Raw genomic sequence first — 12676 nt, forward strand, 5'->3', positions numbered from 1 at the left:
CCTAAAATGAGTAAGGCACAATAACAACAAAAAATTGACTGAAATCAAATTGAGTCAAAAAGTTTATCAAATGTGTTTTAGAAAATGTCCTTGCACGACATTGGTTTTCGATATATATTAAGTAGATTAGGAAACGAAAAAAATCATTAAAGAATAATAACGAAGTTTAATAATAATAAAAAGTAAATATATCGTCTTTTTTTTAAACTGATCAGCGCGCCCGTAACCAAAAGCTTAAAGCTGTTGTTGTTTGCGTGTTTCTTTTTATGTTATTTCTTTCCATCTCTTGTCTGTGCATAAGTTACACTCCACTTTGATTTTTTTTTTTTAACTGAGATAATTGAGTTAACAAAGTGATTTTGATTTTGTTATCATGTATGATTATTTTCAAATTAATGAATGGAATACGTTTTTATCATGTATGATTATTTTCAAATTAATGGATGGAATACGTTTTTATTTTCTGTTTGTTTGTTGTTTTTGCTGGATGCGGGATGGTTTTTCGTGTTTCGTTTTTTGGGTTGGTTTATTTTGTTTTTTCCTTTGCGTATTAACAAAAACGGGGCAGGGAGCGGGCAGTCGGGAGTACAATGAAAGAGCAGTGGAGGCGGTGGGGGGGGGTAAATATAAAGTTCTGCACAACAAAGAAACAAACAAAAACAAGAATAACCAATTCAGATTAAATTGTGTGACCAGTCTTTCATGACGCTTTTCAAAAAGCACAGATTAGTAAATGTCCTGGTTTGCTTTGTGTAAATGTTCTTGATGTTTTGTCTATATAATCATTGTTGCTACCTGTGTGATGTGTTTAATTTCTGCAAAATATTCGGCAAACATTTTCCATTATCGACAAAAACCTCTTCATTTGCAGGCAGCCCAACTCCGTTTTTATATTCCGTTGTTTCCCAGTCTGCCGACAATAGCGTCGACAATATCCTTCATGTTTAGGCAGCCAAACTCTGATTTCTGACTCGGTTAGCGTTCCGCACCAGTCTGCTGACAATGGCAACAACAGTATCCCCTACGTTTAGGCAGCCAAACTCCATTTTGAGAATCCGTTGTGTTCCAGTCTTCAAAAACAAAACAAAAACAAAAAATTAGCGTCTACAATCTCCCCCACACGCTAGCGCCTATGACCTCCACCGTTTAGGCATCCAAAGTCCATTTTCAGACTTCGTTGTATTCCAGTCTGTCAACAACAACAAAAACAACAACAACAAAAATGAGCGTATACAATCTCCTCCACGCTAGTGCCTATGTCCCATAGTCTAGGCATCCAAACTCCATTTTCAGACTACGTTGTGTTTCAGTCAGTCAAAGTAATTTTTTTTTTTAATTGCGTCTACACGCTCCCCCACACGCTCGCGTCTATGTCCCCAACCGTTTAGGCATCCAAACTCCATTTTCAGACTTCGTTGTATTTCACTTCGTCAAAAAAAAATTAATTAAAATAGAATATATTAGAATATGTCTTTATTACCAAGTGTACCGGGATCACAAGTAATACTGGAGGGGAGGGGAGGGGGGGATAGTACATAACAAGATACGAACATAAATCAAAAATCATACACAAACACAAATACAGTAGAAATTAGGATACATACAAGTGCATATCAATATAAAAACTTGTGCATACTCACACATGCACATACACACACACATACACGCACCCCCCCACACACACACACACACACACACACACACATGAACAGAAGCTGTGTGTTACATATGGATGGGGCTGATGACTAAATCTTCAGGTAGATGGTTGTTGATAGTGTCTAGAATCTCCCCCAACACGCTAGAGTTTATGTCCCCAACGTTAAGGCATCCAAACTCCATTTTCAGACTTCGTTGTGTTCTAGTCTGTCAAAAAAAAACAAAAAAAAGCGTCTATAATCTCCCACACACGCTGGCGTCTATGGCCCCCACTGCTTAGGTATCCAAATTCCATGTTCAGACACGTTAGCTCCTATATCCCCAACCGTTTTGGCATCCAAACTCCATTTTCAGACTCCGTTGTGTTTCAGACTGTCAAAGAAAAAAAAAACAGCATCTACAATCTCCCACACGTTAGCTCCTATATCCCCAACCGTTTAGGCATCTGAAGGCCATTTTCAGACTTTGTAGTGTTTCAGTCTCTCAACAAAAATTGCGTCTGCAATCTCCCAAACACTCTAGTGTTTATGTCTCCCACCGTTTAGGCATCCAAACTCCATTTTCAGACTCTGTTGTATTCCAGACTGTCAAAGAAAAATAAACAGCGTCTACAATCTCCCACACGTTAGTTCCTATATCCCCAACCGTTTAGGCATCCAAAGGCCATTTTCAGACTTCGTAGTGTTTCAGTCTATGTAAAAAAAAAATAATAATAATAAAAAGTAAAAATAAAAATAGCGTCTACAATCTCCCCTACATGCTAGCATGTATGTCCCCGAAGTTTAGGCAACCAAACTCCGTTTTCAGACTTCGCTGTGTTCCAGTCTGTCAACAAAAAACAAAAAGAAATACGTCTACAATCTAGCGTCTATGCCCCCCTCCGTTTAGGCATCCAAATTCCATTTTCAGACTACATTATGTTTCAGTCTGTCAAAGAAAAAAAAAGCGTCTACAAACTCCCCCACACGCTTGCGTCTATGTCCCCTATCAGTTTTGGCATCCAAACTCCCGTTTTCAGACTTCGTTGACTTCCAGTCTGTCAACAACAACCAAAAAAAAGCGTCTACAAACCCCCACACGCTTGTGTCTATGTCCCCTATCAGTTTTGGCATCCAAACTCCGTTTTCTGACTTCGTTGATTTCCAGTCCGTCAAAAAAAAAAAAAAAAAAAAAAAAAAGAGCGTCTACAATCTCCTCCACATGCTAGCGTCTATGGCATTCAAAAATCCCGCGTTTTATTTTTAGTTCAGACTCCCGTTGTTTTCCAGTCTGCCGATGATGGCGTCCACAATCTCCCCAACGCTGGCGTCGATGTCCACGCTCAGGCAGTTCTCGTCCGCCTCGGGCTCCTCCAAGGTCGCCAGCTGCGAGGTCAGGAGGTCAGGGGGCATGAAGTGACCCATGCGAGCCTGAAGGCGAGCCTCCAGGGTGGCCCGCGACCCCTTCAGAAGAACGAACAGTGTCATCGGCGATGATGATGAAGACGGCGATGATGATGAAGACGGCGATGAAGTGGTGTGAGGGTGTGTTGTGGGGGGAGTGTGGGGGCTGCTGGAGGCGGCGTGGCTGCTGCTGCTGCTGCCAGTGCTGGCGCCGCTGTGAGAACGTAGGATGTCTCTGTAGCGGCGCTTCAGGGCTGAGCACGTCAGGATGGCTGACTGGTCCGTCCCTTGAATGCTGGGAGAATAATCAAAGCAGAAAGAATGTGTGTGTGTGTTGGGGTTGGGTCGGGGATGTAGGTAGAGTGAGAGAGACAGAGACAGAGACACAGAGAGAGAACACTAAACATATGAACATTGAACACAGAACTGAAGACAGAGAAAGAGAAATAGAGAGAGAGAGAGAGAGAGAGAGAAAGTGAGAGAGAGAGAGAGAACTGAACATTTAACACTGAACACAGAACTGAAGAGATAGAGAGAAAGACTGAGACAGAGACAGAGAGAGAGAGAGAGCACTGAACATTGATCACTGAACACAGAACTGAAGAGAGAGAGAGAGAGAGAGAGAGAGAGAGAAAGTGAGAGAGAGAGCACTGAACATTTAACACTGAACACAGAACTGAAGAGATAGAAAGACTGAGACAGTGACACAGAGAGAGAGAGAGCACTGAACATTGATCATTGAACACAGAACTGAAGAGAGAGAGGGGGAGAGAGAGAGAGGTTGAGAGAGGGAGAGAGAGCACTGAACACTGAACACAGAACTAAAGAGAGAGAGAGAGAGCACTAACATTGAACACAAAACTAAAACAGAGAGAGAGAGAGCACTAACATTGAACACAGAACTTAACACTGAACACTGAAGTGTTGAATTTCATTAGCTGTAGAGCTCTAATGACATATGAGGGAAAAATCAGGCACGAGAGAGAAAGAGAGAGAGAGAGAGAGGGAGAGAGGGGGAGGGGACGAAACACACCGAAACGAAACGAATTCTTATTTCACAAGAGAAGCGGAGTAAAAACAACGGTTTTTTTTTCTTCTTTTTTTTTTTTTTTTTTTTCTTCTTCTTTTTTTCACATCCACCTCTCCACAGAGAGAGAAAGAAAGGGAGAAAGACATGAGTTGGCAGACAGAGAATGAGAGAGGGAAAGTGGAGAGAGAGAGAGAGTTGACAGAGAGAAATGGAAAGAAAGATTTGACAGAGAGACAGACACAGAGATAAAGTTGACAAACAGGAGTTGACATAAAGAGAAAACGTTGACAGAGAGAGGTAGACACACAGAGGAGGACTCTCTGGCAGACACAGTCTCTGTCACACACACACACACACACACACACACACACACGGAGAGAGAGAGAGAAAGCCATGTTAATACTTAACCTAAGCTCTCCCGGCTGATCCCAAGTACACCTTTCCTAATCCAGATCAACACACACACACACACACACACACACACACACACACACAAAAGCACGTCACAACCCGTACAGTTCGAAACCTGTTCGAGAGAGAGAGAGAGAGAGAGAGGGTGTGTGTGTGTGAGAGAGAGAGAGAGAGAGCATTCACGTGTATGGAAATCACCTGTTGATGTAGTCGTTGATGGACTTCAGCCACGGAAATCTGTCCTGTTCAACACAGAAGACAAGGTCGCAACAACACAGTGAAATAGATACCGAACTCTCTCTCTCTCTCTCTCTCTCTCTCTCTCTCTCTCTCTCTCTCGTTGATATGCGAACATCGAATGATGTAGTCTATGGCGAAACAAATCGCTATCCAATATATGTAAACTCTGCTGTGAATTGTATTCGATATTGGCTTAAACCGTTGCAAACGGGGGATAATAGAATACCGTATAAAGCCAATAAAATATTACATGATTCAGACAGAAAGGGAAAGAATAACTGGGTAACGAAGGGTCGTCTTGGTTCGAATATGGATTTGGCTTTGTTTGGATGAAACAGGGTGTTGGTAGTGTGAATGGCTTTTTTTCTGCTTTTCGCCAAAGGATTACTGATTGTAGATGGCAAACGTAGTATAGTCACATGTGTGCTAGTAACAGATTTGATATGTATAGAACATTCTGTAATATGCCTAGTTGGAAGCCTTATCTGTTGCTAAATATAGACAGGCATTGAAACGTGTAACGACGAGATTTAGACTAGGTATATCAGAATTGACAGTGCATCGCTTTAGATACAGAAGTTTTTGTGTAAACAATTTAGTTTGTCCTTTATGCCATGAGGCCCAAGAAAAAGAGGTGCACTTTGTTCTTTGCTGCCCAGCACTAAAACATACACGTCAAATGTTAATAAAACCTAAGCACTAAAAACATCCCTCTCTGTTCAAGTTGAATTTGTTAATGTCGTCAAGAAAGAACACAACAAGGAAAACACGGAAAGCAAGAAATCAGAAAGAAAGAACACAACAAGGAGAAACACAGAAGAAAGAAATGCAATAAGAGAGAAACACAGAAAGAAAGAAATACAGTAAGTAGAAACACAGAAAGAAAGAAAGAAATACAATAAGAGAGAAACACAAAAAGAAAGAAATACAGTACAAAGAAACACAGAAAGAAAAAAATACAGTAAGAAGAAACACAGAAAGAAAGAAATACAGTAAGAAGAAACACAGAAAGAAAGAAATACAATAAGAGAGAAACACAGAAAGAAAGAAATACAGTAAGAAGAAACACAGAAAGAAAGAAAGAAATACAGTAAGAAGAAACACAGAAAGAAAGAAATACAGTAAGAAGAAACACAGACAGAAAGAAAGAAATACAGTAAGAGAGAAACACAGAAAGAAAGAAATACAGTAAGAAGAAACACAGAAAGAAAGAAAGAAATACAGTAAGAAGAAACACAGAAAGAAAGAAAGAAATACAATAAGAGAGAAACACAAAAAGAAAGAAATACAGTAAGAAGAAACACAGACAGAAAGAAATACAGTACAAAGAAACACAGAAAGAAAGAAAGAAATACAGTAAGAAGAAACACAGAAAGAAAGAAATACAGTAAGAAGAAACACAGACAGAAAGAAATACAGTAAGAAGAAACACAGAAAGAAAGAAAGAAATACAGTACAAAGAAACACAGAAAGAAAGAAAGAAATACAGTACAAAGAAACACAGAAAGAAAGAAAGAAATACAGTAAGAAGAAACACAGAAAGAAAGAAATACAGTAAGAAGAAACACAGAAAGAAAGAAAGACAGTAAGAAGAAACACAGAAAGAAAAAAATACAGTAAGAAGAAACACAGAAAGAAAGAAAGAAAGAAATACAGTAAGAAGAAACACAGAAAGAAAGAAATACAGTACAAAGAAACACAGAAAGAAAGAAAGAAAGAAATACAGTAAGAAGAAACACAGAAAGAAAGAAATACAATAAGAGAGAAACACAGAAAGAAAGAAAGAAGTACAATAAGAGAGAAACACAGGAAGAAAGAAATACAATAAGAGAGAAACACAGAAAGAAAGAAAGAAATACAGTAAGAAGAAACACAGAAAGAAAGAAATACAATAAGAGAGAAACACAGAAAGAAAGAAAGAAATACAGTAAGAAGAAACACAGAAAGAAAGAAATACAGTAAGAAGAAACACAGAAAGAAAGAAATACAGTACAAAGAAACACAGAAAGAAAGAACACGACAAGGAGAAACACGGAAAGAAAGAAACACATTCAGAAAAAAAAAAAAAAAAAAAACAGAAAGAAAGAATACAGCAGGAAAGAAGTACAGACAAAAGAATGGTAACAGTGACCAAAGCGGACAATGGAACCCCAGTCACAGACCTCATCGGTCAAGGGGACTGAGAGGGACATCTTCCGTTTGTTCGCCACAGAGTGGAACTCGTCAGCATCGCGAAATGGCCACCCCAACTGTGGACAGAGACAAGGGTGGGAAAAGACAGAAGAATTCAAGTTCCTTGTGCGCATAAATGATCAGTCAAAATATGGACTGTTACACACACACACACACACACACACACACACACACACACAAGACAAAACGTTCGATCAAAGATCATATACAGGTATTGTGGTCTATCTGTCGTGCGGTGCATTGCCCTACTCCACAAGAGCCGTGGTAGAAGAAAAAAAAAGTTATCGCTTTGTGGTGTCTAGCAACATGTCAGTAAAACAACAAAACTACTTCCACTGTCGCTGTTTTTGCCGCTTCTTCTTCTTCTGTTCTTCTTTCTTCCTCCGTCTCTCTTCTTTCTTCCTTCCATCTTCCTCTTCTTCTTCCTTCTTTTTTTTTTTTTTTTTTTTTTTTTTTTTTTTGTCTTCTTCTTCTTCTCCTTCTTCTTCCCATCTGTTTTCTACACGACCTTCTTCTTCTTCTCACTATCGTTATTTTCCTTCTTCTTCTTCTTCGTTCGTGGGCTGCAACTCCCACGTTCACTCGTATGTACACGAGTGGGCTTTTACGTGTAAGACCGTTTTTACCCCATGTATAGGCAGCCATACTCCGTTTCCGGGGACATTTTCCTTCTAATCTCCGTACAGGCTCTTCCTCCTCCGCTGTCTCCACCACCTTCTTCTGCATTCATAGGCGGGCTGAACTTCACACATTTACTCATGACCACTCTGTGTGTGTGTGTGTGTGTGTGTGTGTGTGTGCGTGTGTGCGTGTGTGTGTGTGTGTGAGCGAGAGAGAGACAGAGAGAAGAGAGAGAGCCAGAGAGAGAGAGAGAGAAAATTGAATTCCTTCACTCACTTTTTCTGCCAGGGCCTCGCCGACAGTTGTTCTGCGGGAAAACAACAACAACAACACACACACACACACACACACACACACACACACACACACACACACACACACACACACACGTTCGTATGTACATTCGTGTATGCATACACCTGTGGTCTATATTATTGTACACACATGTATACACACTAAGCAGTATGCGTATAAAAGCGAATGCCGAAACTAACGGCTTCTGCGCATATGTGCGAAGTTGCGGGTGATGGGGGTGGGGGGGGAGGTAAGAGAAAGAACTTGGGATGAAAGAGAATGGATGTCAGTGTGTGTGTGTGTGTGTGTGTGTGTGTGTGTGTGTGTGTGTGTGTGCCGGTGTGTGTGTGTGTGTGTGTGTGTGTGTGTGTGTGTAGTGTGTGTGTGTGAGTGATGTGTGTGTATGTCTGTGTGTGTGTACTGTATCCTCTGTGTGTGTGTGCGTGTGTGTGTGTGTCAGTGTCTCTGTGTGTGTGTGTGTATGTGTGTGTGGCCCGCGTGTATGTGTGTGTTCTGTGCATACTGCGTGCGTAAATTAAACTGACTGATATGTTCATCACCCTCAATCCTCCGTACTAGATTTCCCAAAGTCAGCAGGCAGCAAAACAGTGTTATAATGATAGTAATGATAATAATAACAACTAGTACTAAAATAAAACAAAGCTAATTTACTTCCAGTCTCTCACGACCCACCAAATCACAACTCCTCTCATCACTCCCCTCCGCAGGATTTCGCTCGCACGCCGCGGCACATGATTTCCCGCTATATGTGTTTCAATGCGTGTGCGTGCGTGCGTGAGTGTGTGCGCGCGCCGCGCACTGCACTGCCAGTGCACGTGTGTGTGTGTGTGTGTTTGTGTGTGTGTGTGTGTGTGTGATCCGTGCGCGAATGTGTGTGGTTCGTTTACGTGCAGATCTGTCAACACAGCAAACATGTGACATGTGTAGCCAACTTCCGTCGTGGGGTCAGAGTATTATGCGCATCATAGGACTCTAAAACAGCCTGATCTTTCTCACTGCGGCACCTGACTTGCTGAAAATGAATCGGTGACTCACGAACATGCAATAATAGTCTTCTCTCAGGGTCGAAAAACACTTTTAACCGTTGCGGTTTTCGAAGCAACACACCAAAACGCTGTATCGCCATTACGATACAACACAAAGGTCAGCAAAAACAAAGGGAGATTAGAACGTGCAATTACGAACCCGCTGTCTCAGAGAGTTACTGGGAAATATTTTCACGTCAAAAACATGCATCAATACTTACTTTCCACACCCACAAACGCCCATCAAAATAACGATAACCATTTCCTTGGTGTTTTGTTGCTTTTTCGTAAAGTAGATTCTGTGAAGTTGAAAAGTTCTGAACTGCGCAACCTGGCAGCCTGATGTCGTCTGATATCAGTGAAGAGATATAACCTTGACCCAAAGACCTTTCACCCCTGGCGCAAGTTCATGCTGTGTGTGTGACTGTGAGTGAGCGATAGTTCGGTGGGTTAAATTTCCACAGCAAGCCAGCAAGCACGTTCGATTGCACGTGCACACCGGCACACACATATACACACAGAGAGGCAATCACGTTTTTGTACCCTGTTCCAAAACATAACTTGACACGTACACAAACTGAACCTCAAACCACCTTGAAGACACAAACAGCATCGAAGAAACATGAAGGCGTAATATAAAGCGAGAGACGGTGTACTACTGAACTGTCAGGCTGCTTACATAATCTGTGAAACTTGCAAAAAATGATTTTAAAAAGGCTGCTGAAATATTTCACGTAATATATCTCCGGCTCTCAGCCTCAAGACAGGCAACTGAGGTCAATCGGTGCAGCAATCCGCTTGGCTGACATCACTCGGTGATCAGGCTTACTGTAGCCTGTCGATGTCCTTTTCCAGAGACCGAAGACCCACGTTCTCTGTTGCTGATATTTCGCTCGACCTGGCGGGAAGGCCGAGGGGCAAATGCGCACCGCGCTGTACCGATACACGGCCGTTTCAGTCGTACCTGACACAGACACAGACACACGGCCGGCACTGACTCACACACACACACACACACAGAGAGTTACATCATACACACCGGCACCGGCCGGCGACACAATTCACAAATGCACTCACACCGTCGTCAGTGCGCACGGCCGGCCAACTCAGTGAACGCACACTCAGTAGTGGCCGGCACATACACACACACACACACACTGGCACACACACACACACACACACACACACACACACACACACACACACATACACTGACACACACACTGACACACATTGAGAGAGACTGACAGACAGACAGAGACAGACCACTGATGTACACTGAACCACACGGATACAAACAGCTCCTCAGTGGACTTCTTTATCCTTCAAATCCAGATGTTTCGTTTTTTTCTTTGATACGGTACCGCGTAGCCGTCGGTTGTGTGTGTGTGTTTGTGTGTGTGTGTGTGTGTTTCCTTTTTTTCCGTCGTCTTCTTCTTTTTCTTCCTTTTTTTTTTTTTAATTTTTTTTACTCATGTTTATAATCAGTCTGGCGTTGCCAACTACTACTCAGCAGTGTTTTCCTACACTGTCAACTTTTTGCACAAAGCCACTGGTCAAAAAGACACCACCACCCCCCACCACCACCACCACACCCCCACCCCCCCCACGCCCCCCACCCTCACCCCCACACCCCTCTAAAAAGATTTAAATTAACTCTTTCCATACGAACGGCGAAAGAGACGACGTTAACAGCGTTTCACCCCAATTACCATCATCAAAATATTGCAAGCGGAAGGGTCTTATACTGAAGGCGTGAATGTTGACAAAGAATGCCACAATTCTGACGACGGAAGCTAAAGGTTGGGTCATTGAGACACCCACTGGACATCCGAGGGGTATGTGTAGAGAAGAAGAGAGGACTGGCCGTACTGAGTGAGTTAAACACACACACACACACACACACACACACACACACACAAGAGCAGCCAGAACGTGATTGTCGACCGGCCTTCAAAACCGGCTCATAACACAAAACAAAGCAAAACAAAACAAAACACAAATCTGGTAGTTTTTACATTCTGTTGCGTGCTACTGAATGTTTCAAAATCTGATTGCACTTCCTACCAGTTGCTCAGTTTGATGAATGACGACATAACACCAGCTTGTCACGCATGACAGAGCGCGCGAGCGAGCACGGTGCGCCAGCGTAGGTCTGGGTCAATGGGAACATCACCGTCTAACACCCCTACCCTTGTAAGATGAGGTGATAAAAATGAATAAATAAATAAAAACGCGACTTATTGGAGACTCAACAGAGGGGATATAGGGGGTGAGAGAGACAGACAGACAGACAGACTGAAACAGACATCGATTAATCCAGCAGTGCTGAGCAATCTGTGATAACTGCCACGGTACCCTCCGCGAACTCTCTGCCTCCCCACCCCCTCGTTCTCACACACACGCCGCGTGTTTGGAATACAGTCGTGCACGTGCGCTTGAGGTTTTATTGGGTTTGGAAAATTGAACACACACACACACACACACACACACACACACACACTGGCACAAGTGCGCTCGCACACAAAAAGAGACAGAGACAGGGGAGAGAGAATAGGGGAGAGAGAGAGAGACAAGAAAGAAGGGAGAACCTGTTGACGGTATGCCGTGATTTTCAGGTTAGCTGCAACAGTTTGTCTTGCAGTGTATCCGAGTGTCTGATTATTCTCTGTCTGTCTGTCTGTCTGTCTGTCTGTCTCTCTCTCTCTCTCTCTCTCTCTCTCTCTCTCTCTCTCTCTCTCTCTTTCTCCATTTTTCTCTCATTGTTTTTGTCTCTCTCATCGACTCTCTCTGTCGCTCTCTCCTTTCCTTTTTGTTTTTCCTCAGTCTCTCTGCCTCTGTTTCTCCGAGTCCGTCTTCCTGCCCCGCTCCCCTCCTCAGTCTCCCTCCCTCCCTGAAAAAACAAAACAAAAACAAAACAGGAAAAAAACAAATTCAACACACAACAACAAAAACAACAAACAAACAAACAAACAAACAAGCAAACAACGATTTTAAAATTCCAGTCAGCATTCTTGAGTAGAAACAAACCGTGTTTGTTGACCCGTTTGAATTTTTTTCCCTGTTATAAATGCAGTATGTATTTTCTTGGACTGACAAAGTGCGAATGTTTTAGTCGACGTATTTACAATGCTTTTTGTGAATTCAGTCGTCTTGTTTTCGATTGGGACAAATGCCATTTCTATTCTTGCATGCACTGAAGTAAACAATGCTGACTCTTTTGGAAGTTGCTGATGCATAGCTATTGTATTTGTTGTCGTTGTTCAGTGTTGCTGTTGTTTACCTCCAAATACATCAACAAATCTATTAATCTATCATGAGTCGGAATGGCCATTTTATCTGATTGCGAGCACAATGCTGAATGTGTTTCATGACGTGATAATCTGCATCAGTTACATGGAATATGTAACATTTCCACGCAACCCTACGGGGTTCTCTGGAATCAACACACCTTGTCTTGGCAAAGAACCTCGTCTTGGTTACGTGTAGATCCGACAACAACGTTATATTGTTGTAGTTCGCCGGTAAAGATTTGTACTTATTATGTGTGTTGTATCTGACAGGCCGCATGTGTGTGTGTGTGTGTGTGTGTGTGTGTGTGTGTGTGTGTGTGTCAGTGTGTGTGTGTGTGTGTGTGTGTGTGTGTGTGTGTGTGTGTGTGTGTGTGTGTGTGTAGTGTGTCATTGATCATACCAGTCGAAGCGAATATGAGTGGATATTGCTTCGTATGCGTGCGCGATGGGCCCGGGAGCTCGTAGAATGATACCAAGTGTGGGTTGGGGTGGGGGGTGGGGTGGGGGGGT

At 42.5% G+C, this 12676-nt stretch overlaps 1 protein-coding gene across 1 annotated transcript; it reads right to left on the bottom strand.

Annotated features, from left to right (window-relative positions):
- Positions 1-2652: 2652 nt before the first annotated feature.
- Positions 2653-9227, bottom strand: LOC143297007 (putative gluconokinase). The gene is made up of 5 exons (XM_076609127.1): positions 9095-9227; positions 7810-7840; positions 6882-6968; positions 4678-4721; positions 2653-3333 (listed from the first exon to the last, which is right to left on the bottom strand). Exons 1-5 carry the CDS (start codon positions 9133-9135, stop codon positions 2898-2900), a joined length of 639 nt encoding a protein of 212 aa, XP_076465242.1. The 5' UTR covers positions 9136-9227; the 3' UTR covers positions 2653-2897.
- Positions 9228-12676: the final 3449 nt, after the last annotated feature.

The sequence above is a fragment of the Babylonia areolata genome, chromosome 22, assembly GCF_041734735.1.
Source record: "Babylonia areolata isolate BAREFJ2019XMU chromosome 22, ASM4173473v1, whole genome shotgun sequence".
Classification (NCBI taxonomy): domain Eukaryota; kingdom Metazoa; phylum Mollusca; class Gastropoda; order Neogastropoda; family Buccinidae; genus Babylonia; species Babylonia areolata.